The sequence below is a fragment of the Diplotaxodon limnothrissa genome, linkage group LG3 (assembly GCF_057381915.1).
Source record: "Diplotaxodon limnothrissa isolate DT_005_m linkage group LG3, D_limnothrissa_male_GT1.1, whole genome shotgun sequence".
NCBI classification, from domain to species: domain Eukaryota; kingdom Metazoa; phylum Chordata; class Actinopteri; order Cichliformes; family Cichlidae; genus Diplotaxodon; species Diplotaxodon limnothrissa.
In genome coordinates this window covers 23,568,030-23,595,458 of record NC_140598.1, presented here as the reverse complement: position 1 = coordinate 23,595,458, position 27,429 = coordinate 23,568,030, and the positions used below count along the sequence as shown (strand labels likewise).

General features: G+C 41.7%; 1 protein-coding gene and 1 pseudogene across 2 annotated transcripts; one reads left to right on the top strand and one right to left on the bottom strand.

The window, feature by feature from the left end:
• Positions 1 to 878: 878 nt before the first annotated feature.
• LOC146635026 (uncharacterized) lies at positions 879 to 26,958 on the top strand (annotated as a pseudogene).
• Positions 12,167 to 14,410, bottom strand: LOC146635027 (nuclear factor 7, brain-like). 2 transcript variants are annotated; one of them, XM_085344869.1, is made up of 2 exons: positions 14,400 to 14,410; positions 12,167 to 13,325 (listed from the first exon to the last, which is right to left on the bottom strand). In XM_085344869.1, exons 1-2 carry the CDS (start codon positions 14,408 to 14,410, stop codon positions 12,167 to 12,169), a joined length of 1,170 nt encoding a protein of 389 aa, XP_085200995.1. The 2 variants fall into 2 exon arrangements, with proteins under 2 accessions (XP_085200995.1, XP_085200988.1); XM_085344862.1 differs by lacking the exon at positions 14,400 to 14,410 and adding an exon at positions 13,523 to 13,558 and having other exon boundaries at positions 12,167 to 13,339.
• Positions 26,959 to 27,429: the final 471 nt, after the last annotated feature.

Below are 27,429 nucleotides of genomic sequence, written 5' to 3'. Positions count from 1 at the left end.
TGCAAGATCTTCTTCCTTCCGCCATCAATTTCTCTGGAAATTACAGCAATATTGTCATGTCACAAATTACCATTAAGCATAGTCTCACTACCCGACCCAACACTTTACCTTGGATCTTCTTTTCAGACGTAGTATGTGTGTCTGTGCAAACCTGAGCTTTTTATACCATGACAGAAAGAGGGGTGAATGAGTACTTACTTACTTAAGTACTTACTTAAGTACGGAGGCATAAAGGGGATGATATGATAGTTCTATAAATCTTCTAACATGGTGGAATCAACATGTTGTTTAGTTTATGTTCAAGGGCAGTGTGAGTACCAGTCAAATGTAGTGTGGACGGGGTTGTTGGAGTGCAGTCTGCTCGTGGTCTGATCTGTGGAAAAAGAACAAAGAAAACTGCAATGATCTCCATTCAGTCACTGAAAACATAACAGCATCTGTGTCATCTGCAAACGTCAATGATTTTTCTACCTGCAGACAGAAAAATAAATCACTGAGCCGACACAAAGTATAAATAAATGTAACTCTAGAAACATGGATGAAAACAAGAGAGGACAAAGCAGAAAGAAGAACAGAACACTGAATGTTGTTTAAGGTCAGACTCTGAGGTGAGGTTAAGGTTCTTCTCACCATTTTGGACTAAGTTTAAAGAAGTGACTATTTTACTGTGGACAGGCTCAATTCTCTAACAATATACTACACTCTGCTTTTTAACATGACCACAGAAAGAAAAGGCAAATAAAGGAAACATGTTATAAAGCACACAATCTGATCTATTAACTAAAAAGAGAGAAATTATGTTCATGATAATTGGACTCAAATGCAGGACACATTGGTTTTACAGTAGTTTTTTTTATCAAGTTTAGCCAGAATGTGTAATGGGGAGGGCAAGGAGGTCTCTGAGTTTACAGAGGAGAGGACAGTCCAACAGGCACATGGGTGAAGATCCAAGCAGAGGGGAAGAAGCAAAGGTAAGACCAGAGGTAAGCATGAGGAGCATCAGCAGCAGGTAAATACAAAAAAACAGAGATTCAGAGGCCCGAGCAACTGCACCACTGAAACATTCAGTGAGGAAGTGATTGTCAGTGAATCACACCTGCAGTAATGTCACTGCGGCACATGTGTAAAGCTTAACTCATTTTAAATACTTTATATTGTGTTCAGTTTACAGTAATGCATCATTTTCTGTGAAAGAACCACGGATCTCTAAACAGCTTTCAATTAGCTCAGAAAAAAGGCGGATTTAAAAAGGAAAAATGCCACAGCTCAATTTACCCGTGGCATATTAAAGTGTTTGTGCTACTTTATGTAATTTTTATGTCATTCTTAGTAGGCAAGTTTTAATTATGCCAAATATTACTCTTTTTTTGCGCTTTGGTTATTATTATTTTTTGTAAAGATACAAATATTTGGGGGACCCATGAGACTCCACTCAAAAGCATCTTATTTTTCCTGCCCAGTTTAAAATCATTTGCTTGTCCTAGTGCCAAGTTTATATCCCATTATTTACATTTTTTGGTACTTCTCCCAATATAAAACGCACCTTTGGTTTCATAGACTGATCATCTCTGCAGTTTTATTCCAAGACTGCAGCACCCCTGTTAGCTTGTTGTTTAGTTTGTATTGGCTGTTGTTTGTGATATTTAATCAGTAGGAGTAATAAACTTTGTCTCTTCCTGATGTGTGTCTTTTATCCTGTCGCCATCTGCCCTCGTCTCTTTTCCGTCACCCCCAACCAGTCACAGCAGATGGCTGCCAAAACACCTATTGGATCAGTGCCTGTATAACCTACGATGGTGTAACAGCAGGCACGTGCAGGGGGGGGGGGGGGGGGGCTTGAGCACCCGCCCCTTTCCTGATGGGTGCCCAGAGTGCCCTTTTGTTGAGGCAACTTTTAAAAATTTTTTGCGGAGTCTTGTCTGTGCCCCTCAACAATAATATTTAACTATTAATCATAGTTTTGCTAAATAAAAGGATCTGGCTTGCATCAGTCACATGATCACATTTAACCAATGATCGCCCTTGACGGCAGAACGCGCTGGTTACGAGCCGGGAACGAGCTCACAAAGAGCACGCGCAGTTTTAGCGGTCCGGAGCTGTAGGAGAAACACAAGTTAACTCAGAGACACAGACTGATGCGACAAAACCAGTAAGTAGGTGTACAGCGCACACTGTAGTGTGTAGCACCCAGGAGTATCAGCTTATTACGTACACGTTGGTAAGCTGTCTTGTTGCAACTGACGAACTGAAACAAATGAGCGTGCTGTGTGTGCAACAGGGTGACAAACATTACCTGTCCTTTTATTAACTGCACAAGTAGTGCTGGTCATAGCTGCTGGCTACCTGTGTAAGGCTGTCATGTGTCTGTAGCTCTGTCACCGTTTTAGGGAACATATTTAGTTTTAAAGCAAGTTACTGAGCTTTTCCTGCCTTTCTGGAGGGATTATATTCCACTAAAAAACGATCTAATATGCATGTCCACATAATTATGCATTATTATAATTATGATATATTAAAAAACATAAGCTGTATGTAACGTTGGACCCAAGAAATATAAGCTGGAGCGAATTTGACGACAGCCGAACTTTTATTTAATACTGTGCGTTTGTACAGGGACACAGACACTCCCGCTCTCTCTCTGCTGTCATGTCCGCCCTCCTCCTCCGACTGTCACTGCCAACATATAAAGAGACACAATCACTGTCAGATCCCAGGACACCTGTTCACCCCGCCCCTGCACCGCCCCGGGAGCTCACTGCGTCACCCCTCCTCTGCAGCTGGCCAGAGACCACACCCACGCCACACTGTATTTTAAAGAACATACATTAAGAAGCAGATTATATTAGATTTATATTTTAAATAAGACAAAATTTGGATTTTACAGCAGTAAAATTATTGTATCTCTACAGTTTAAACATGTAATAAGCTTTGCCCTGCACAGAGTGGATAGTGAAACAAATGGAATCATCATAAATACATTATTTCATATTTATTACTTCCCCCTCCTCTTTGCTTTATTATTGTAGCTCTAGTAATAAATAATAATGTAAGGATTCTGGATCAGCACCGAGATGCCCAAAGTATATACAGTATTCTGAAGGTCTAAAATGTCACTGTGTGTGCGCATGTGTTTGTTTTATGTATATGGATTATTTTTAATTATTACTCATGATATGACATTGTCCAGACAGAATTTTATTGGAATTCCACGTGAAAGACCAACACAAAGTGGTGCACACGTGAGAAGTGGAACGAAAATCATACATGATTCCAAACATTTTTTACAAATAAATAACTGCAAAGTGGGGTGTGCGTAATTATTCAGCCCCCTGAGTCAATACTTTGTAGAACCACCTTTTGCTGCAATTACCGCTGCCAGTCTTTTAGGGTCTGTCTCTACCAGCTTTGCACATCTACAGACTGAAATCTTTGCCCATTCTTCTTTGCAAAACAGCTCCAGCTCAGTCAGATTAGATGGACAGCGTTTGTGATCAGCAGTTTTCAGATCTTGCCACAGATTCTCGATTGGATTTAGATCTGGACTTTGACTGGGCCATTCTAACACATGGATATGTTTTGTTTTAAACCATTCCATTGTTGCCCTGGCTTTATGTTTAGGGTCGTTGTCCTGCTGGAAGGTGAACCTCCGCCCCAGTCTCAAGTCTTTTGCAGACTCCAAGAGGTTTTCTTCCAAGATTGCCCTGTATTTGGCTCCATCCATCTTCCCATCAACTCTGACCAGCTTCCTGTCCCTGCTGAAGAGAAGCACCCCCAGAGCATGATGCTGCCACCACCATATCTGACAGTGGGGATGGTGTGTTCAGAGTGAGGTGCAGTGTTAGTTTTCCGCCACACATAGCGTTTTGCATTTTGGCCAAAAAGTTACATTTTGGTCTCATCTGACCAGAGCACCTTCTTCCACATGTTTGCTGTGTCCCCCACATGTTTGCTGTGTCCCCTACATGTTTGCTGTGTCCTCCACATGTTTGCTGTGTCCCCCACATGTTTGCTGTGTCCCCCACATGGCTTGTAGCAAACTGCAAACGGGACTTCTTATGGTTTGCTGTTAACAACGGCTTTCTTCTTGCCACTCTTCCATAAAGGCCAGCTTTGTGCAGTGCACAACTAATAGTTGTCGTATGGACAGATTCCCCCACCTGAGCTGTAGATCTCTGCAGCTCGTCCAGAGTCACCATGGGCCTCTTGGCTGCATTTCTGATCAGCGCTCTCCTTGTTCGGCCTGTGAGTTTAGGTGGACGGCCTTGTCTTGGTAGGTTTACAGTTGTGCCGTACTCCTTCCATTTCTGAATGATGGCTTGAACAGTGCTCCGTGGGATGTTCAAGGCTTGGGAAATCTTTTTGTAGCCTAAGCCTGCTTTAAATTTCTCAATAACTTTATCCCTGACCTGTCTGGTGTGTTCTTTGGACTTCATGGTGTTGTTGCTCCCAATATTCTCTTAGACAACCTCTGAGGCCGTCACAGAGCAGCTGTATTTGTACTGACATTAGATTACACACAGGTGCACTCTATTTAGTCATTAGCACTCATCAGGCAACGTCTATGGGCAACTGACTGCACTCAGACCAAAGGGGGCTGAATAATTACGCACACCCCACTTTGCAGTTATTTGTAAAAAAATTTTGGAATCATGTATGATTTCCGTTCCACTTCTCACGTGGTCACCACTTTGTGTTGGTCTTTCACGTGGAATTCCAATAAAATTGATTCATGTTTGTGGCTGTAATGTGACAAAATGTGGAAAAATTCAAGGGGCCCGAATACTTTTGCTGTATTTAGCAACCAAGACTCTTCAGCATGCTCTTGTATTGCTTATAAGACTGTTCACTGCATCTGGAGGAGTGCTTGGAGTGGAAGGGTCAGAGATTAATTCATTCTCTGAAAAGCATTGAACACTAGCTTTCTCACCTAAGTGGTCAGAGAAGAAAGAAACAAAAAAGGACAGCTGTGGTTTTATTGAACTGGAGTGGGAAGGGTGGTCAACCAAGTGTCATGTTACACATGAAGAGTAGAAGTTCATCTTCAAGTTATACCATGTCAGTGACCTTCATGGTTCCTACATTCACATTGGATTTTCTAAAACAACACGTGCTGATTAATTTTATGAACGGCTGATAATCATTGACATTCACTTGTTTATCTCTTTGTAGTCTTGTACCTTGTAAAAGTTGTAAAGATTACTTTATACATTTTGTCGCTTAGAGTATTTTTGCTCTGAGTTATTAGAGGAATTCCATAATCAAAGGCAATTACTTCCTCAGTGCCAAAAACTTCCAGATATGTTCTTTCACAGCTGCTTAAACATCTGTATCTGAGCACACATTTTGATATTTGTCCTCTAAGCTCTGGTCAGTTGGTGGAAACACACATGCTCATGTTTTACTATCAGTTGACAATCATTGATACTCACTTGTTCTTCTCCTTGTACTGCATCTGAAGTCATAAAGATTACATTAGTCACTGATTCACTAGAATAAGGTTGAATCTAATGCTACAGTGACCTCCCCTCTGTACTGTGTAATATAAAAGTCAGTCAGGTTTGCAGATGACACACAGATACTGTTGAGTTTTCACTGACAGAATGGAGATCACGCTGTTTTTCTCGCTGTTGCTTCTGGTCTGCTCTGTTTCCACAAATCAGACAGAGGCAGATAATGAAATTCTTGACCAGCAGATTTCAAACCAACAACCCTGTCCACAGGAAGTCCATGCTGTGCTCAGAGAGCTGACTGCCTCAGTGGCTGAACAGAAAGTGGAAATCAGGACCTTAAAACAAGAGAATAAAGGTAGAGTATGATGTCAGGTAGTGAGAAAAATGACAGCATGAGGAAACCTTCATATGAGCCCCTGTTACAGAGATATCAATGTCACTTCATGAATCTATCACTAACGTTTCTCATTAATTTTTTTTATTTTTATTATTTATTCATTATTTATTCAATAATCTAACCTACTAAAAATGAAAAGATTCAAATGATGCAGATAAATAAAATTCATATTGACTTATTTATGTTCTTTTCTGTCAGACCATGTCGCAAAACTGAAAGACCTGGAAATGCAGAACGTTGAACTTCAGAGACAGAGGTCTGAAATTGACAAACTTAAACAGCAACAAATAATAAATAAATAAATAAACTTTATTTATAAAGCACACTAAAAAAACAAGGGTATACCAAGGTGCTTGACAAAAATAAAATAGGAAAAGGGAGATGGGAGGGAAAAGAGAAAGGACCTGGCACGTATCAATTATAAAAACCATCATAAGATATAAAAGTAGTTCACAAGCATAAAAAATGTACCAGCGCACACAAGTGTTAACTGGGTGGAAAGGCAAGATTAAAGAAATAAGTCTTAAGCCGTGATTTAAACAGTGGCATAGAGTCAGACGCCCGGATAGCGACAGGAAGGTTGTTCCATAAGACCGGGGCAGCTACAGCAAACGCGCGGTCACTGCGAGACTTCAGCCGAGAACGAGGTTGCTCCAGAAGAATTTGGGTAGCAGAGCTAAGTGCTCTGACAGGAGTGTGTAACCTGAGAAGCTCATTGAGGTAGCTCGGCGCAAAGTTATTAATGGTTTTGTAGGTGAAAAGTAATATTTTAAATTGAATACGGTATTTAATTGGAAGCCAGTGCAAGCCAGCAAGAACAGGAGTGATGGAAGAAAACTTCCTGCTACCTGTCAAAAGGCGTGCCGCCGCATTCTGGACAGTCTGCAATCTAACGAGAAGGGTGGAGGAAAGGCCAATGTAAAGAGAGTTGCAGTTCATATCCAGAATCGGATTCTTTTGGTTATTACCCAAAGCTCGTGACCATAGGTGAAGGTGGGGACAAACTGATAGGAAAGAGCTCCTGCCAGCCACACAGCCACCTGCGACAATCACAGACATTTATCTACCGGCTTGACTGGCGGCTGCAAAACATTGCAAGATAATCTTGGTCAGGTATTCTTCCAGTCCACAACTTTACCACGAGTGTTGTTATATCAATTTAATTGTCCCACAAGGGGAAACTTGGGTGTAACAGCAGCAAGAAAACACATATACAAACAAACAGTACACATGACACAGAACAGAAACATACACAATTCTTACATATTTACATGAAGGACAATGGTTACCAAAAACTGAGTACCATACTGTTGTTAAATTAAATAAAATTAAATACAGATAAGAGGCAACCCTGGTTGTAGTGTGAATCGGTTGATAAAACAGTGCACGATACAGCGCTGATGTAAACATCTGTGTTTGTTGGGAGCAGTTCAGATTGTACAGTCTGACAGCTGCAGGGAGGAAGGACCTGTGGAAACGCTCCTTCATGCATCGAGGATGCAGCAGTCTGTCACTGAAGCAGCTCTGCAGTTCAGCAACATCTACATGCATGGGGCGGGAGATAAACTGCTGCTCCAACATACCACACTGTAAAAAATGACAGATGCCACCACAGAGTCATAGAAGGTCTTTAAAAGCGCTCCCTGGACTCCAAATGACCTCAGCCGCCTCAGCAGGTAGAGTCTGCTCTGACCCTTCCTGTAAAGAGCATCATCCCTGTACTTATACTTTTGTGTTGCTCTCTCATCACATCTTCATTATTCTCATCACTGCTTAAAACAACACACATCTTTTTTTAACTGTCCTTTCTCCAAAACAGAAAGTGGCATTACAGTTGTTTCAGGCTGAGAGACACAAAACGCTCTTCGTATTATCATTCATATATCATCCACACAACTATTTTATTTCTTTTTGTCCACTGGGCAGGTGACCTGCAGAATCATGTCTGCCCCAGCTGGATACCTTTTCACACACACCGTGACGTCAGACACACTCACAGTCACTTCATTCGTCAGACTTCTTTTAAGTTTGCAGCAGGCAACGCGACTGAGTATTGTGTCAAGATAAGTAGGAAGACCACGCTATAATGGACAGTTGAAGGAAAAGGTCAAATTTACAGGGAATCTTTTTGTTTTGTTTTTGGACAGAAAGATGAGAGTTTGATGTGTACATGGCTGTGAACAAAAATATAAATGTGGTGGATCATAAATTTGATTAGTTTTGAAGTTGTACATCTCTGTTCCTTACATTTCATGTCATGCCCTTATTAATGTTTTATTTGTTGCTTTGACTGTTTTCGAATAGAATATGCAGTGGGAATATAGAGGGAGATAAGTAGTGAAAGTTTTGCCTGGGTTGATTGTGCGTCGATCCATTGTTAATGCCTCAGGGCTCCAGTAGGTGGGTTCGCGCGCTTCCTCCTTCACTCAATACAGACGAGTGAGAGTGAGAGCTGCGTGTCTGTGCCGCTCTTTCACCTCTCCTCACTATTTCCCCTGTTTAAGGGCACAACATAAACACTGAGGCTTCAAAATGCAGCATCTACAACACTGTCACTCTGCCTCCACCATGGAGACCGTCTCCATGGTGATGAGTACAATTGGCAGCTGAAACTGTTGTGAACTTCTCCATGAGTCATATTTCCTGTTTCAGAGCTGCTGATTGGCTCTTTGGGCCCTTTACCTTCAGGAGGTCATGGACGAAGCACTGAAGTCGTTTATCACGTAAAAAATATTTTTAGTTTATAATAATTTGATAAATAATAAAATATTAATAAAAACTGGAGGTTTTTTTAGAACTTAGATTTTAAGCTATTTATGCCTTTTTTGCTGCTCTTTTTTAAACTTATTCCCTTTAAACTGTATTTATTCTTTTTAAAATATATTGGTTATTGCACTGTAGAGGCTGCTGAGGAACAGTATTTCGTTTCAGGCTGTGTAACACGAAATGACAATAACCAATAAAGTCTTGAGAGCTGCCATCATTGTTCCAGCAGGAGGCAGTAAAACACCAAACTGCACCTGTTGTGCTGAAAAGGTGTGAGCATGTGCAGTAACCCAGTAAGTTACCTGAATATCTCTCTCACACACACACACACACACACACACACACACACACACACACACACACACACACACAGTACTGATACTAATGACTCGCTCTCACATCTATTTGGGTTTAATGTCAGGGTATATTTGTGGATGAAAGTTTTGGTAGGACACATGATGTGGACAGTCTGGTAATCCCAGAATATTTTAATGTAAGAAAACTCCAGACAGCTCTGGAGAAAGTTTCAGAGTAAAAGCCCTGGAGTGTTTTACATGTTATTCTGTTGGATTAAATCTGACGGAGCTGATTCATAAACACTTCACTGCCAGGTATCAGGTGACCTGCAGAGACTGATCCTACAAACACTCAGAAACAGAGTAAACCAAACTGCACCACAGTGATCAGACGAAACCTTCCTGACATGAACACAGCTCCTCAGTAAAAACTGTGAACCAGCAGAGAGACTACACCCAGCACCATACACCACCTCTCTGACACAGTACACCCTCGGGCAGGTGGTGTCCCCATAAACAGTGTGAGAAGCTCTGATTATTTACTATGTTCAAACAAACTGAGTGTCCACAAACGTCTGAGCTCACAGTGAGAGCTGCTGGCACAGTTTGGAGGTGTTCTGCCCCCTGCTGGACACACAGAGCTACAACATGAGGATCAGAGGAGGCTGGTGCTGCTTCACCTTTAGACACAAGAAGGAGGTCAAAAAATGTAGAAACAGAGATTGTTTTTAAACCTGTAAAGGAGGAAATCCTGACGAACCAATCCAAAGCCAGAAAAGAAGTCTAACTCTGTGCTGCTCCAATCAGGAATCAGCTCTGTTACTGTGTGAGTGTGTAAAGTCACAGAGTAGCTGGTTTCAAATGTATCTATAAAGTTTATTCACATTTTATTTAGGCTTCAAAAAACAGTCCAAGTTTATTTCTTTGGACTTTGTTCACTTAGCGCCACCTGGAGGACAGTCAGCTCCCTGCAGCAGCTCTGGAGGACTGTTAACTGATGAAGAGCTCGGACTGCACAGCCTGCTTCATCACCGACTTCTTTAAATAAACATGACCACGATCAGTCGCAGCACCTCAGACAAACGTTTGTTACACAGCAGCCGCCTTCACACCGACTGAGCTCCATCACAGCTTCAGAGCTCAGCTTACTAAAGTCAAAGTTTATTTCCTCTCAGGTTTCTTACTTTCAGTAAAGTTTCACTGTTAGAGCCCTGACCAGCATCCTGCAGCATCTGGAGCAGCTGTGTGGTGCTGTCATGGCAATAAGGATCCAAATCTGTGGGATGTTTCCAGCAGGGGTTATAACCTGCAGCCAGCAAGGTGTGCCTAATAAAGTGACAGTGTTTATGTCACAGTGCAGCAGCATCAGAAAACGGTGGTTTACATCTCTGTTACAGGAAACCTGAAGAGTTAAAACACCAGAGAAGAAAATCTAAACGTTACACAAAGAACATAAAAGAAGTAAACTTCATAAAAACTTCACAAATGATGCTTTAAATGAAAAATAAATCCCTGTAAATAATTCAACAGGTCACATGTTAGAACCACCTTAACTAAACTCTGTAGCCGCTCACTGTGGTTTGTCCCAGCAGCTCTTAGGAAACAAACTGCTAACTTCAGTGTCAGCACACACTGTTAGTAAACTATGCAACACTGAATTCAGGTTTCAGTTGTGTTAAGTTGTGAAGTTGTGATGAAAGTCTTCTTACTGACACAGGTAGGATGGTCAGGCGTCCTCTGTTCCTTCACCGTTCATGAACTGTCACTTATAAAATGCTGCCAAACATCAACTACACTCAATAACTAAACGTGTGCAGGTTAAAGTGATGGACGCCCAGATCTGCACTCCAAATACAAACAGACTAAAGGTGTTTCCGCCAGAAACAAAGACAATATTTACAAAGGTCTCACAGGTAAATTGTGAGCGATCACAGCAGCATCTCATCCTGACTAACAGCTTTTAGATGCAGGGAGAGCGTCGTGGTTCAGAGGTGGTTCAGCAGATGATGAAGGCCTTTCTGTTGCATTGTGTAGTGCTGTGGAGGCCATGATGGTCGACTGGGTCTGCTTCTACTGAACTCACAAACACTTCTGAGGTATTTACACCTGAAGCCTCATTGAATGTGAGTCAGAAACAAACGGCTCAGCTGTGATTAATGGATGTTTCCCTGCATTTCTATTTTCACACAGTTTATTTCTTACAGCAGGAAAACTGAACAGAATGTATGTAAGAGGTCAGAGTGAGGATGACGTCACTTAATACAGGAAATACATGTTTGTCTGTTTTGATGATGAAGGACTTCTTCAGCTCTGTAAACAGCTACACTTGAGAGGACAGAGGTGATTTCATGGATCAATAACAATGTGTTTATCAGCTTTCATCATCAGTGCAGACATGACGTCAGATCTATCAGAGTGAAGGCCGTCTCTCTGATGACGTCACAGAGCAGAGTCCTTCTGTCCAATAAAGGATCTCAGATCAGCTGCTGCCATCTTGTGGCCACAGTTGGTTACTGTCTCTGAAAGTTGTCTCATGTTTCCTGTTGTCCTGCTAACAAAGGCTGGAGCTCATCATGCTGAGAGGGCAGCAGCATTTTGTGGCTCTTCACACATGTTCATTATATTCTGATGATCCTGGATGGAGACAAACTACAGATAAGTGTGTTCAGCCCAACTAGTTTATCTCATTACAGCAGTTTGATGTTTCCCTTTGAATCCCCCTGAAGATCCTGACAGTGAAGCACGTACATAATACTCCAGCCTTTCAACTCTGAGCTTATTTAGTTCTATTAATACACTGAAATCTCATTTGTGTCATGAAGAAAGTCTTTAATCAAACAGAATTCAAAGATCAGAAACATTTCATATATGGAGTTAAACATGAATCATTGTTTCAACAACATATTTATTGTTGTCATAAACAGACAAGAAGACAACAACAAACTGCTCCTCCCATTCAACACATGTCAGTCCATATCCCAGCAAACTAAATCATCTCCATTTACACATCAAATAGAAACATGAATCACTTGGAATGATTAGAAACTTGATAGAATTTCAAATCTAGTTTGGGGAGTCATTCAGTGAGAAACAGTGAAATGATTTTCCATGTGAAAAGGTGGACAGCAGAAACAGAAAGAAAGAGTGAAACTAAAAGAGAAACAAAGAGCTTTGGAACAACGAGGCAGCAGGAGGACAGCTGCAGTTTAACAGCTTCAACTCACTGACAGGAAACAACATTAGAAACATCATCATCCTCAACTCATCTGCTGCACTGACACTGACACCTTCAACGGACACACCTTTGCTTTACCAGAGATAGTGCGAATGTATGGAAAAATCCTGTGAGTGAAAGTGTGTGTGAAGGTGTGTATGTGTGTGTTAGTATCAGGATCAGAGAACGACAGCTTTCCTCTGTTCCAGTCCAGATTCACTCTGATCCTCTGGAGCTTCTTCTCTACTGAGAGAATAGTGAGAGGAGCTGATGGTGAGCGTGCTGAGTATTCACCTTTATATAACAATATAGTCCATAATCCAGACAGTATGCTTCCCTTCCTCTGCACAGACTCTGCTGACACACCCAGTCCCCACCGTGTACTGTCTCCAACCTCAACATCCCAGCTGTGAGTCCCTGAGTTAAAGCCCTCAGAGCCCAGGACAGAATAGAAACGATCAATCCTCTCTGGATTATCAGGAAGCTGCTGCCTCTCTCCTCCTTCTCTCACACTGGTCAGATCTTCAGACAGGATGAGTTCTGGATGAGCAGTGTTTGGGTCCAGAATGAGAGGAGTGTAGGAGACCATGTCCTTCATGTTGTTCCAGATGTTGAAGGTCAGGTTGCCCAGGTGTTTGGCCTGGTCTATCAGAGCTCCTGAGGGCAGCTGTGGATCATCCAGCAGGGGGCAGCGCTGGACTCTTTCCACTGCAGCCTTGTAGTTGTGCAGGAATGAGACGTCTTCAGCTCTCAGCTCCTCCTCTGTGGCTCTGACTGTGTCTGAAAGAGCTGCTATCTCTCTGCTCAGAGCCTCCATCTTCTCCTTCATCATCCCACTCTTCTGCTCCTCTTCCTCCCTCAGTGCAGCCAGCTTGGCCTCCTCTTCCTCTGCTAGAAACTGCTGAAGCTTCTTAAACTGCTCCTTAATCTGCCTCTCTGTGTGTCGGGCCTGGACCTTAATGTGTTCTGCTGTTTGATCAAACTTCACTTGAACTCGTTTGCAAACCTTTAACTTCTTCTTTAAGGGCTCCAGAGTTTCCTGAAGTTCCTTCTTGTGTTGTTGTGCAGCTTCATCGATGGGTCTGAATCTGTGATTGGTGTGTTTTTCTGAGTCTCTGCAGACGACACACACTGGCTGCTGATGGTCCAGACAGAAGAGTTTGAGTTTCTCAGAGTGCAGACTGCAGAGATCCTCTGAAGCTCTCTGATCTCTCTCCTGTAAGAACGACTCACACAGGTTCTTTAAAGCTCGGTTTAAAGGTGGATCATAAACTGATATTTCCTTACAAACTGGACACTCGTGTGTTGGTCTCTCTCTCCACCATCTCTTCAGACAGTCTTTACAGAAGCTGTGGGTACATGACAGAAGAACAGGATCTCTGAAGACCTCCTGACAGACCGGACAGCAGAGATCCTCCTCTGATCTGGAAGCCATTGAGTCTGTGAGTGAAGCTGAAAACAGCAGACAGGAAGTACAGTCAGTCCTGGCTCCCCTCCCTCCTCTACCACCTTCACTGAAACTTGCTTTGAGTCGTGTTTTTGCTCAAACTCACATTCAGTGTGTGGAGCGTCAGCAGCTTGAAGCAGCAGTGTTGGAGTTTTCCACTTTTCTCTCCTGTAGCTGGACTCACTCAGAGGAAGCTGCTAGTTTGGTCTGAGCTCAGTCTGATCGTCTGTGCGTCTCTCTTTACTGAGGACGAAGAACTTCCTGTTTCCTGGTTTGTCACATTTGAGTGACGTGAGGGGAGGAGACAAATGTTGCTGTTTGACTTTTAACTAAGGTGTGTTTCACTCCAAAGTTCAGACATTAACCTGCCAGAAGTTGTAAAAGTTACTGATAAAGAGCTTTTCTCTCATTTCACATGTTGTCCACAATCTCCTCGTGATTACCTCTGGAAAGCCCCGTGGCACAGCTCTCCATCCAGTGCAGCTTTATGGTCATTGCTGTTGTTCCAGAATCTTCTCATGATGACCAGTAGGTCCCCAAACAGCATGACCTTTGACCTCAACCCCTGCCTGGGCTGTCAGCTATGGTCCCTACTTCTCGCTGGGTCTCTGAAGGTTTCTCAGGAGATTCCACCCTTGGGATCATTTCTTCCAGCAATGCTCTGCTGCACCTGCATCTCCTCACTAGAGGAAAAACTTCTATTTGGAAAACATGTCAACCATCATCAAACCAAAATTTCCTTTCAGTTCAGTGAACTTCACTTATCAAAAAATATAATTATTTATTATTTATTAATTATATTATTGGTTTATCACGTTTTCACTTTCACTTATAGGCCATCAAAGTGTTTATTATCTTTACCCAAATAATTGGAGCAGAACTTGTTCCATATTCAGTTTTTCAGCAAAACGTGTTTGAGAAAAGATTCATTCTTATATCTGGAGGAATAAATATATTTCAATAAATATTAACGTTAGCCTGCGACTTTGTTCCAGTTTTGAATTTTGGCCCACTGTGTATTTGAGTTTGACACCCCTGATCCATAGCTGGCGATTTTTTGTTTTTATGGGCCGATGGATTTTTTTTTTTAAGGAAGGGTATATATAATGAAAGGTGTTGGATTGGCCAATTGGTCATGATCGACTCTGGGCTGGACCAATTACAGCCGAGGAGGCCGGATGCACCCTCCCCCTTGTTTAGCAATCACGTGATTTTCGCGCATTGCATGCCGGGAACTCGTGGCAAAACAATCCAAGTACCGCATCAAATGCAAGCATTTGCAGCACCGCAAAACGTTCATTCTCCGGTTCCAATACCTTCTTGTTTTTTCTTTGCCGCACAAAAAAGTCTCGACGAAAAGACAAAGAAAAGATACGAGGAAAAAATCAAAGGAGTGAAAGGGTCAGACCCTTACGAGCACACAGAGGGACCAAAGACGTCAGCGTGCTGCCCAACTTTCACCACGCTCATATTTATAATCATACGGTTCTTGGAGTGAGTGCATACACTCATGAAGTTTAGTAACTTCAGGTCACTGCAACAAGCCCAGGTACAGTTTACCGACGGATGGGTGCAGGACCTTGAAATGCACCGTGTAGAACGAAAGACCATCGTACGAACAAAGGTAAGTTTACCAGTCTCACAAATCGTCGTCATAAATACACATTCGTTAACAGTTTATTAATATAACCTTTGAGCTCAGCGGTAATTAATTAGTAGTGGAAATAATTTCTGGTACGCGTTACAGAAATGTAGCAGTGACAATAATATTGTATGCTGTAATCGTACTGGACAATTAGTGATACAAAACACCTGTTTTACCCTGTGAATAAAAGTATATGTTTCTGTCAATGTACCATAATAACAGAAGCGAAACACAATATTGTGTCAGGACAATTCACTATTTATGCACAATAAACAAAGGAGCAATTTCTGTTCAGCGCCAGACTTGCTTGTAACCTATATCACCAATTATGTTAAGAAAAATGACGCATTAACTACAACAAAACTCTGACCTTTGTGGGAATGCTTGGAGCAGACTAACATGTGAGCTGGAGAGTTCTGGGACGTTATGTTTGGTATATCCAGACCATCCGTCGGCTCTTACTTCGGAAACATGGCTTAAAAATTTTCACTTCAACGACGTAATCCGATAAAAAAAAAAAACGATCTCTTTACCCGTCGGCTTCCCGTGGCTGTCATGCGACCGGCTGTTGCAGTTAATAATACAACAGCTTCTTGCCATTTTTGTGTTTCTTTTTATCGCTGTGTAACTGAGTTCAATTGAAAGCCTGCGTGCGCTAGTACCTCTTGCCACAAGTTCCCAGAATCCTTTGCGGTTTTACCCCTGAATGACGTCACATTTTCAATCTTCATCCCGACTTTTTGTCCCAGTCCAGCCTTGCCCTGATCTAACCTCTCCTCTTCCTCACAGCTCTGATGTCTCTGAGGGAGATGTTGTGACTGTAATCTGTGAGGAGGACCAAAGCTTTTCTGATTGGACTGTGAGGAGAAACACAAGCAAACTGCAGAGGGCTGAGTGTGGAGATGGGCGGGGACAACAGCAACGTGATCAATCATGTTCAATCAGTACGCTGGTGCCTCACGACACCGGAGTTTACTGGTGTGAGTCCAGTAATGGTGCCATCAGTAACCTGGTTAATATCACAGTCACTGGTAAGCTGATCACTCTCACTTTACTTCTTATTGCATCCACAAATTGAGCTGAACATGCAGGTACATAGATTCTGTGCTGTTCTTCACTGATCACCTACCTGACTGACAGAGTAATGAAGGACTTCCCTCCCTCGGTGCTTCTTAATGTGTGAGGATATTCTCCATTACTGAGTTAAGACTTCCTTATTTAGATCTAAGCTCTGGATTATCTTGCACGTCTCGTGGCTCCCAAATGTCTCTTAAGTTATTATCCTCTGTAGCCTCATACTTTAGCTTTACTTGGCAAATGTGAATGCTTTGTGTGCTGACAAACCCTTTTGCATGTAGTGTTTTTATGAAAAGCCTTATAATTGCCTAATTTTGTGTTTTTGTTCTGTTACAAAAGCAGGCATTCTTACTGTTGTTTAATATTTTACTCAAACCTTTAAGTTTAATTCAGCACAAAAAGCCCCACTGTGAACAAATCCACAGAACAGAACCAAACTCAGCAGCCAAACAGTTTGTTCTCAGTGCAGGTTGACATTCAGAAAAACCAGCTGCCTCAGCTTGGATGGGCTGATGTGGTTTCTCCTTAGTATCTGCCCAGTTTTTGAGAAGACCCTCCAAAGGAACAGATGTTGCCACAATGCACAGTCTCCCCTCCATCACCTTCAACAGGTAGGGAAAGACTGTGGCCTTGGCCTCCCACCAGCTCTGTGGGCCTTCTCCTTGTTGGATGAGGGGCTCCTCAAGATAACATTTCATCTCCATCATAACATCAGCTGTAGTATTTCTCTTTGCAGCATCTCCTGTAGCTCTTTCATCAAAGAGGCTCCACACAGCAGACGTCTGTGGCTCCTCCTTCACTTGGCCCTGTAATGGTGGAGCTGGGTGGGAGTGCACTTTGCTGCTGCAGTTATTCTCTGAAGTGCCTCATCAACAGCTCTGTTGTCACTGAATGCAAGCTTTTTAAATCTACCATCCAGTGATGCAGCTTCTGAGTGGACGGTGTTGAACTCCACACACAGAAACTTTTCACACTCACTGCTAATTTTGTTTTACAGTGAAGCCACTCTGCTCTGCTAGTCCCAATATCTTTCACCTGCAGCAGATGCTGCTTCGTTTGCAGGTGTCAGTCATATTTCTGTGTTTTTGTGTCGCACTCTCCTCCACACTGCTGTCTGTCATCTCACAGGTATGATGTGCGGAGCGATGCTGAACTTCCAATCCCAGCGTTTCATGTTGCAGGATCAATTCCCATATGAAAATATCAATATCTAATTTGATTACATTTGTTTTTCATCATAAATATGACAGACAAAAGTAAATTCGGCAATTAGCGGGATGGTCTGCAATACCCTGTTAACAGGAACTACACTCACCACCTCTCATTCATGTGCGTGTTACGGCTCTGCAAGAGTGTGAGCCAATGAGAAACCAGAGGCACAAAACTTTAGACCACAAAACACACAATCTGATGTTGGTTTGTAAAGATGTTGCTGATGAGACTTTGTAGAAAGCAGCTGGTCTGAGTGATGTGATCAGAGTGCAGCAGATAATGTCTGACAGCAGTTTGAAGAGCAAATGGATTCTGTTCTGTTCTTCATCATCACCTACCTGACACCTCACAGCTGTTTCTCACCTGCAGGTCACACAGGAGGATCTGTTGGACTGAAGGTCAGCCTGTCAGTTCCTGCTGTGCTTCTTGTTGCTGCTGTTTTCTTCATGTAGAGAAAACAAAAACAACAAAGAATCAGGATCCAGCCTCATGTTGAGCTGCAGCAAAATAAAATGTCTGAATCTTTTTAAATCAGCACTCTTAGTCTCCCGCTGGTGGTTTCAGCGTTGTCAGTGAACCTGGGGAACCTGAGATGATGCTGGTAACAGAAATCAAAGGGAGTGAACAGCAGACAGGGATCAGCTGCAGGTTTAATACACGTCCTGAATTTGGTTTAGTTTGAAGTTTCTGTAAAATAAAACCAAACGTTGTGATTTGTCTCTTTATGAATAAAGTTGAATTGAATTTCTCTCTGAGCTCCTGCTTCTGTTGTCTGTCAGTGATTTTATCAGTTGGACATCAAGTAAAACTTTGGATAAAATGAAAACTGTTCACACAGTGTCTGTAAATCCACGGGTGAAAATAACACATGTAACATTCACACAAGTCCACGAGTGATTGAATGAAATGTGATCATGGAAAAATAAATTCAAAACTATTCAAGACTTTTACCATTAACTGTCATTCTATTATGAAGTAACAGGAAGGTAATAACACTATAATATAATAATAATAAAGCAAATTAAAAAATATGGTATAACAGAGCTCACTGCCTCACACTGTCGATAGCAGCATTTCTTTTTAACCTTATTTCATTTAAGGCTCAGACGATCATCTGTTTTCACTTAAAGTAGTCTAGCTCTGATATCACTTTAGCCTCTGGATGGAGGATTTGCTATGTTAACTTATAGATAATAAACTCAACGTATTACAGACCAAAACCAAACACGTCCGTAGTATAAGACTGGATTTAACTCCCTTCACACCTGTCTCGACACAACAGTCAGGTCAGTCCCTTCCCTTTTAAGAAATCCACCTTAAATGTATTTTAAATGTAAGTGATGCAAAATGAATTTAATATTTTATCTTTAGTTTGTCAGGTAGCATCAGGTCAGATGGATGATGTTGGGTGAGATGGAGCAGACAGAGATGTCATCACAGCTGAGAGGAAGCAAAAGCCTCAACATCCAGGCTTAAAAGTGATGTAGGGAGCTAAAGCTAAAGCTCTGCTTTCTTTGTGTGCTTGTGCTAACAGCAACTAATGAGAAATGTGATGACAATTGTCCAGCTTTGTCCTTTTATATTCTAACAAATGTGAAGTGAACCTGTGGTTATACAGTAAAGATAAGAGCATCTTTATTAGTCCCACATGTGGGAAATTTGTTTTGTTACAGCAGGAAGTGGACAGTGCAGTTACATAGCAAACATGAGAGAACACTGGAATAGAATAAGAAACTGTACACAACTGTACCCAATAGAATAGAATAGAATGATAGGATAAAAATAGAATACACATGCTACATACAACTGAGTACAAATACAACGTTGTCAGAAAAAGAGTGTTACACTTAGTCCTATTGCACATGTGTGTGTTTGATCAGCTGCAAAGTCTTTGTGGTGGAGTCTGACAGCAGAGGGGAGGAAATCTCTCCGTCCCACATCGTGGGTGCCGCAGCCACTGAAGGAGCTGCTCTGAAGCGCTATAAAGGTTTGTGATGATCAATACAGGTTTACAGCTCAGATCATACTGAGTTCATTATGACTGATATAAATATGTGATAGAAGAATAATAAATCGAGTAAATTGTGATTGACAAACAGTTTTAAAGAGAAAGTTTGTTAGTTTAAATTGTGTGAAAGGTCAGAGATGGAGAGAACACCAGGCTGGGGCTGAATATCAGTGTATTACATGCAAATCTGATTGGATCACAGGACAGAGCATAAACTGAAGCTGGCATGGATGTTCTGGGTCTCCTGCCTCTGTGAGATCAGCAGGTCAAAGATTCAATAGCAAAACTTGGTTGTTCCAGCAGCGACGCCGAGGGCAGTGAGCTCTAAAAGCCTCCCAGATGAAAACGTGCCCGATCGAGAGGTGATCTGCTGCTGATGGGTGACGAACCTACTCAGGTCTCCAGCTCTTATCAGAGGAGGCAGTGAAGACACCTGAACTTCAAGGCAGTCAGGCTGGGCGAGTCTGTGATGACTTTTATCTAAGTACAATCTGAGTATTTTACCTGTAAGTAATCTTACAGTATTATGTTATATTGTGAGTCCTTCTTACAGATCTTCCTAGGTTGAAAATGAAACAGTACTAAATGTAACAAGTAGACATCAGCACTAAAGTCATCAGTTTAATGGACACAGAGGAAGCTTTTCAAAGGCTTAAGAAGAAGAACATGATGCTAGAACATCACATTTTATAATATGACAGTAAAAATAACTCACAGAGATCATCTTCTATGTTTTCCTCCATAAGGGCGGCGAGCCTGGGTCCAGCTATTTGAGTGGTGCCTTGTTTTGGTGAAGCTTTTAAATTGCTTGGCCTTTGAGGCCTGCATGGAGCTCAGGCTGACACTAAGCACAGAAAAGGCCCACAGTGGGTGCACACACAGGATACAGATCTGTCAGTTCATGATCAACAACCACTGACCAAAGCCCACTGATCTCTGACCTCCCAGCCCATTCTTCCTTCAGTGGGCTGCTTTCAGTCATTATGCAAATGTTCTGTTTATAAGATTGAGGAAACCTGCAGTCAGCTGAGACTGAAGAAGTCACCTGGATGAGTGACGAAACGTTTCTCCCACAAAACGCTGCGTCCAGATGAACAGAATCAACTTTTGGAGATTTACTTACCTGGATGATTGAGCATGCATCAAGACGTTTGGCAGCTGTAGGAGTCGTGGAAAATTCCCTCTGTGGCAGAAAATCTCGCAGATGCAGTCTTGATACCAATAGATGGATAAAAACTGGAGGAAATCCTCAGAGGCCGTGAAAACTCCTAAATGGAAGTAGCTTCTTCTGCTGGGTCTATTCTGTTGGTCTGAGACTGGCTTCCCTTCATTGGCTTCCTGTTAAATCCAGAATTGAATTCAAAATCCTGCTCCTCACATACAAGGTCTTAAATAATCAGGCCCCATCTGATCTTAATGACCTTGTAGTACCATATCACCCTATTAGAGCACTTCGCTCTCGCTCTGCAGGCCTACTTGTTGTTCCTAGAGTATTTAAAAGTAGAATGGGAGGCAGAGCCTTCAGTTTTCAGGCCCCTCTTCTGTGGAAACAGCTTCCAGTTTGGATTCGGGAGACAGACACTATCTCTACTTTTAAGATTAGGCTTAAAAGGGAGACAGAAACCCTTTTTCCTTGTTGATAAAGCATATAGTTAGCACTGGATCATCTCATCCAATGATGAAATTAGTTCTTTTTATTTTTGCCTGTCCTGATTGGTTCTTTAGCCTTTACCAAGTGGATCATCCATTTGATTGACCTTTGTTTGTTTGCAGAACCAGGAAAAGGGAGGAGACAAGACAAGATGTGGAAGAGAGCCAGAGATTAATAATAACTAATGATTAAATACAGAGGTGACCACCTCTGTATTTATTTCACTCACCACGTGATCCCATCTGCCTGGACTGTCTCTCTAATCTGTTTAAAGCTTTAAACAGTGAAATCAATAACCAACGTGTCCCAGCTGTGTCCCGATTCATTAAAAACTATCACAAAAAAGGAGGTAGACTTTAGAAACACTGAAATTTCTAAAGTCTCCACTAAATCAGGGTCAGATGTGTGTGAAGGTCCAAGACGTTTGCTGGATGTGAATTATCATGTGCAATGCTCCAGTTTGACCTCACGGGGGCAGTGTTGTTTTACACTCAGACTGCAGGACATGACAACAGTGTTGGAGTGTGAAAGTAAAGCAGCTTTTCTCTCAGTGTATGCAGAGGGATTTCTGATGACATCAAACTGTTTGTGTGTCTGTTGTCACAGCAGCAGCAGCCATCAGTGACACCAGCACACTAAAGCAACACAACAGCAGGTTCAAATACTCAGAGGAACCATTTATTTCTAATGTCTGACCAGTTTGTAGTTTATGTGTCTGAGTTCAGTTTAAAAACTTTAAAATACTGATCACAAGTTTCAAACAAACAACATATAAGAACATAAGATGGAAACAAACAGAGTGAAACAGAGTTTGTTTCCTTCCTGGTTTCCTGGTTTTCGTATGTTTGTCACACTTAAATGTTTCAGATCAAACACATTAAAATATTAAACAAAGAAAACACAAACTGAAGTTTGTAAATGAAGATGTTTGTTATTAAGGGAACAAATCCAAAGCTACATCATCCTGATCTGAAACATTTAATAAGTGTGACAAACATACAAAGAACAGGAAATCAGTTTGAGCAGCTGTAATCAAACTGTCAACCTTCACACTTTTTACTAAAACCTTTAATTCTCACTAACATCACTTTGTATCCACGGTCACTCTAATGGACCCTAGAAAATAAGATAAAACACATTCAAAGACTATTTTGTGTTGAGAAGAAGTTTCTGGCTCTTATTCTATTTTCTAAAGGAGGCAAACAGCAAACAGGACTCTCCAGCTGCCCCGGAGCAGATTGTAATCATTGCTCTAGACGAGCTTCATCGTGTTGCAGACACACCTTCATGCTCAGGGCAGCCGTTACCTGTGTGCTCTAAGAGAAGCAGGAAGATTTAGGGTCAGATTTACTAACATGTGGAGCAGCAGCCGCATCACAAAGTTTAGTATGTTATGTATTTGTAATTTTGAGTTTTATATCTCTTGGAGAGAGATATCATTTGTATACTTATAAATGCACCATGTGGTAAGCTGTATACTGTGTCTACTGCTGTATTGACAATAAAGCTCTTGAGTCTTGAATGTGTATCTGTAAGAGTGTCACTGTCAGGAGACGTGTCTGTCATAGTTGCTGCTGGGAGGTTATTACTGGAACTGGAATGAGCTGGATCTGAAACAAAGGCAGCTGTTACTGTGTTAGATTCACGTCTGCATGTTGAAACGTCTTATTAAAAGTAAAGATGTGCACATACAGTGGGGAAAAAAAAGTATTTAGTCAGCCACCGATTGTGCAAGTTCCCCCACTTAAAATGATGACAGAGGTCAGTAATTTGCACCAGAGGTACACTTCAACTGTGAGAGACAGAATGTGAAAAAAAAAATCCATGAATTCACATGGTAGGATTTGTAAAGAATTTATTCGTAAATCAGGGTGGAAAATAAGTATTTGGTCACCTCAAACAAGGAAAATCTCTGGCTCTCACAGACCTGTAACGTCTTCTGTAAGACGCTTTTCTGTCCCCCACTCGTTACCTGTATGAATGGCACCTGTTTGAACTCATCAGCTGTATAAAAGACACCTGTCCACAGCCTCAAACAGTCAGACTCCAAACTCCGCCATGGCCAAGACCAAAGAGCTTTCGAAGGACACCAGGAAAAGTATTGTAGACCTGCACCAGACTGGGAAGAGTGGAAGGGAGAAGGGAGAAGAAAGAGAAGAAGAAAGAGGGGGAAGGAAAGAAAAAAAAAAAACCATAAACCTGACGCTCTGGCCACCTCTATCGCATTCGGTGTGAACACAGGCCGTCACAGAGCAGCTGTATTTGTACTGACATTAGATTACACACAGGTGTACTCTATTTAGTCATTAGCACTCATCAGGCAACGTCTATGGGCAACTGACTGCACTCAGACCAAAGGGGGCTGAATAATTACTCACACCCCACTTTGCAGTTATTTGTAAAAAATGTTTGGAATCATGTATGATTTTCGTTCCACTTCTCACGTGGTCACCACTTTGTGTTGGTCTTTCATGTGGAATTCCAATAAAATTGATCCATGTTTGTGGCTGTAATGTGACAAAATGTGGAAAAGTTCAAGGGGGCCGAATACTTTTGCTGTATTTAGCAACCAAGACTCTTCAGCATGCTCTTGTATTGCTTATAAGACTGTTCGCTGCATCTGGAGGAGTGCTTGGAGTGGAAGGGTCAGAGATTAATTCATTCTCTGAAAAGCATTGAACACTAGCTTTCTCACCTAAGTGGTCAGAGAAGAAAGAAACAAAAAAGGACAGCTGTGGTTTTATTGAACTGCAGTGGGAAGGGTGGTCAACCAAGTGTCATGTTACACATGAAGAGTAGAAGTTCATCTTCAAGTTATACCATGTCAGTGACCTTCATGGTTCCTACATTCACATTGGATTTTCTAAAACAACACGTGCTGATTAATTTTATGAACGGCTGATAATCATTGACATTCACTTGTTTATCTCTTTGTAGTCTTGTACCTTGTAAAATTTGTAAAGATTACTTTATGCATTTTGTCGCTTAGAGTATTTTTGCTCTGAGTTATTAGAGGAATTCCATAATCAAAGGCAATTACTTCCTCAGTGCCAAAAACTTCCAGATATGTTCTTTCACAGCTGCTTAAACATCTGTATCTGAGCACACATTTTGATATTTGTCCTCTAAGCTCTGGTCAGTTGGTGGAAACACACATGCTCATGTTTTACTATCAGTTGACAATCATTGATACTCACTTGTTCTTCTCCTTGTACTGCATCTGAAAGTCATAAAGATTACATTAGTCACTGATTCACTAGAATAAGGTTGAATCTAATGCTACAGTGACCTCCCCTCTGTACTGTGTAATATAAAAGTCAGTCAGATTTGCAGATGACACACAGATACTGTTGAGTTTTCACTGACAGAATGGAGATCACGCTGAAGTTCTCGCTGTTGCTTCTGGTCTGCTCTGTTTCCACAAATCAGACAGAGGCAGATAATGAAATTCAATCAATGTCACTTCATGAATCTATCACTAACGTTTCTCATTAATCTTTTTATTTTTATTATTTATTCATTATTTATTCAATAATCTAGCCTACGAAAAATGAAAAGGGATTCAAATGATGCAGATAAATAAAATTCATATTGACTTATTTATGTTCTTTTCTGTCAGACCATGTCGCAAAACTGAAAGACCTGGAAATGCAGAACGTTGAACTTCAGCGACAGAGGTCTGAAATTGACAAGCTTAAACAGCAACAACAAGGTACTGTATGTACACATGTTTCATTGTATAACAGAATATTAGTGATTCATTATTATTTGTTAGAGTTCATTTATTCCAATGTGTGAGATTAATAATTATAGGTTAAAGTATATGAAATCATCAAAATTTGTGCTTTTTATGGGTTCAGTGGGGAAAATGTAATATGTACTAATATGTGCAAAGTATAATTTATCTAAGGGTAGTTTCAACCCAACCATACATCTTCCACTTATCCAAGGCTGGGTCGCAGGGGCGGCAGCTTAAGCACAGAAGCCTAGACATTCCCCTCCCCGGCCCCCACCTGCAGCTCATCCGGGGGAACACCAAGGCATTCCCAGGCTTGAGAAAGCTCTTTTCCACTGTTTTTATCCAGAATCTGATTCTTTTGGTTATTACCCAAAGCTCGTGACCGTAGGCGAAGGTGGGGACAAACTGATAGGACAGCCCGTTCTCACTCCCGAGGCGTAACATGTCGACGTTTTGTCACGTCCCGCGGCGTTCCTGAGGAACGCGAAAGGAGACCTTCGGCGTTCTTATGGTGCGCGGCGGGTTATGGCTGGAATCCAGTGCAATGACGCTCCCGCGGTAACAGACGTTCCAGCCCTGTATTCCAGCCGTAAACCTGACCTTATCCCTAGCCCTGACCATAACCTTATTCCTGACCTCATCCAGGACTATAATGATGTTAAATAACGTGTTTCTAAGCGATTTGAAGAAAAAGAGTGAAAACGTGTAGATGGAGTCCAGACGGTTCTCATATTTCCTCTTTTTTCCGAGGTCGTCATTTAGGAACGTTGTGGGTAGCCGAAAACGTAATATGTTGACGATTTGTCACCTAGCGTAAAATGTTACGCTTTGGGAGTGAGAACGTGTTGCAACGTGTTGGATAGGAAAGAGCTTTACTTTTTCACTCAGCTGTCTCTTCACCATGATGGACCGATACAGAGTCCACATCACTGCAGCCACAGCACCAATCTGTCTGTTGATCTCCCACTCTCCTCACTCTTAAACAAGATCCTGAGATAGTTAAACTCCTCCACTTTGTGCAGGAACACGTCCCTAACACGGAGTGGGCACTCTACCCTTTTCCACTGAGGACCATGGCTGCATACTGCTCCAGTGGGAGCTGGATGCCAGGACGTGTTGAAGGTCAACATTTTAGACACATGTCAACCAAGACAGCTCAACAACATTCAGACCCTTCAAGAACTCAGGACGAACCTCATGCACCCCAGGGGCCTTGCCACCAAGGAGCTGTGTAACTGCCTCAGTGACCCCGCCCCCGGTGATAGACGAGCCATCCTCCTTGTCCACAGACTCATCTCCCTCAATGGAAGACATGTCAGTGGGATTAAGGAGGTCCTCGAATTATTTCTTCCACCACCCGACGATATCCTCAGTAGCACTCTGTAGTTAGAACAATAATTAAAACTCCTAACACACACACAGGGTATTTATACATTTTTAGAGAATGTTATTTTTTAAACTGTTTTTTTTCAGACAATGCAGCAAAGTTGGAGGAAGTGGATAAGCAGAGGACTGCAATTGAAAATCTTAATCAACAGCTACGAGGTAATGTGATGAAGTCAACATGGCTCTGATTATTTTCATCTTAAAATATCTGGCCCATTTAACACACACACTACGCTTGTCTTTAAACATCTTGTCACAAACATTGGAAATGCCTACAACCCACACACAGGTAATAAGACTGAATGTCACTTCTCAGCTATGTTGATGTCAGACTGATGTTCACGATGTTCGAACATCTGATTTTCCACTTAACAAATGTCCCACAGGTATTTTCACTGCACCAGTGAGAGGAGCCTACCACTTTGAGTGGTACGTATGTGGACCTGGAGATCCTGTTTATGGTGTAGCTGTTGTGTTGTTTAAGAATGGAGAACGCATTTTTTCAGCGTGGGAGCGTCAGGCCTCACATTTCGGAACAGCTTCTAATGGAGCCTCACTGCGTCTAGAGACTGGAGATCAGGTGTTTTTATGTCTCTGGGTTAGTTTTAAAATATATGACAATCATTTTCACCATTCCACCTTCAGTGGTCATCTTCTTTTCACCATGTAAAAAGGGAAACGCTTCCTTAAGTTGTCTTCTATTATCCACCAGCTTCTGATGTTTTAAAATGTGCATTAATTCAATAGGTGGCAATCTAGTTATCTTAAATATCTAAAACCTCATAAATCATTTCTACTTCTAAAAGCAGTTAATAATATTTTTATGTAACGATTTGCAAATCTGTTAGTAAAATAATGATAAATTTGATTTTAAAAAATCAAAGTGACTGATTATTTATTTGCTGTGTGTGTGTGTGTGTGTGTGTGTGTGTGTGTGTGTGTGTGTGTGTGTGTGTGTGTGTGTGTGTGTGTGTGTGTTGGAGAGCTGTATTAAAGACTAACACATAACATGTGTAGTTATTATTTTATTGTATTTGCATCAATTGTCAACATCAGGATATTAAAACCTATGAAAGTTGGTTACACACATGTTCCATATCTTAACTGTGTGTAGCAACAACAGATAACACACATGTGTGGG

What these genes read in the sequence shown, in the direction of transcription:
- LOC146635027 (XM_085344862.1), bottom strand. Translation starts at nt 13,558, where the DNA reads ATGGCTTCCAGATCAGAGGAGGATCTCTGCTGTCCG. An exon ending in AGGAGGATCTCTGCTGTCCG is followed by an intron (nt 13,340 to 13,522) that starts GTCTGTCAGGAG and finishes TCGTTCTTACAG; the next exon opens with GAGAGAGATCAGAGAGCTTC.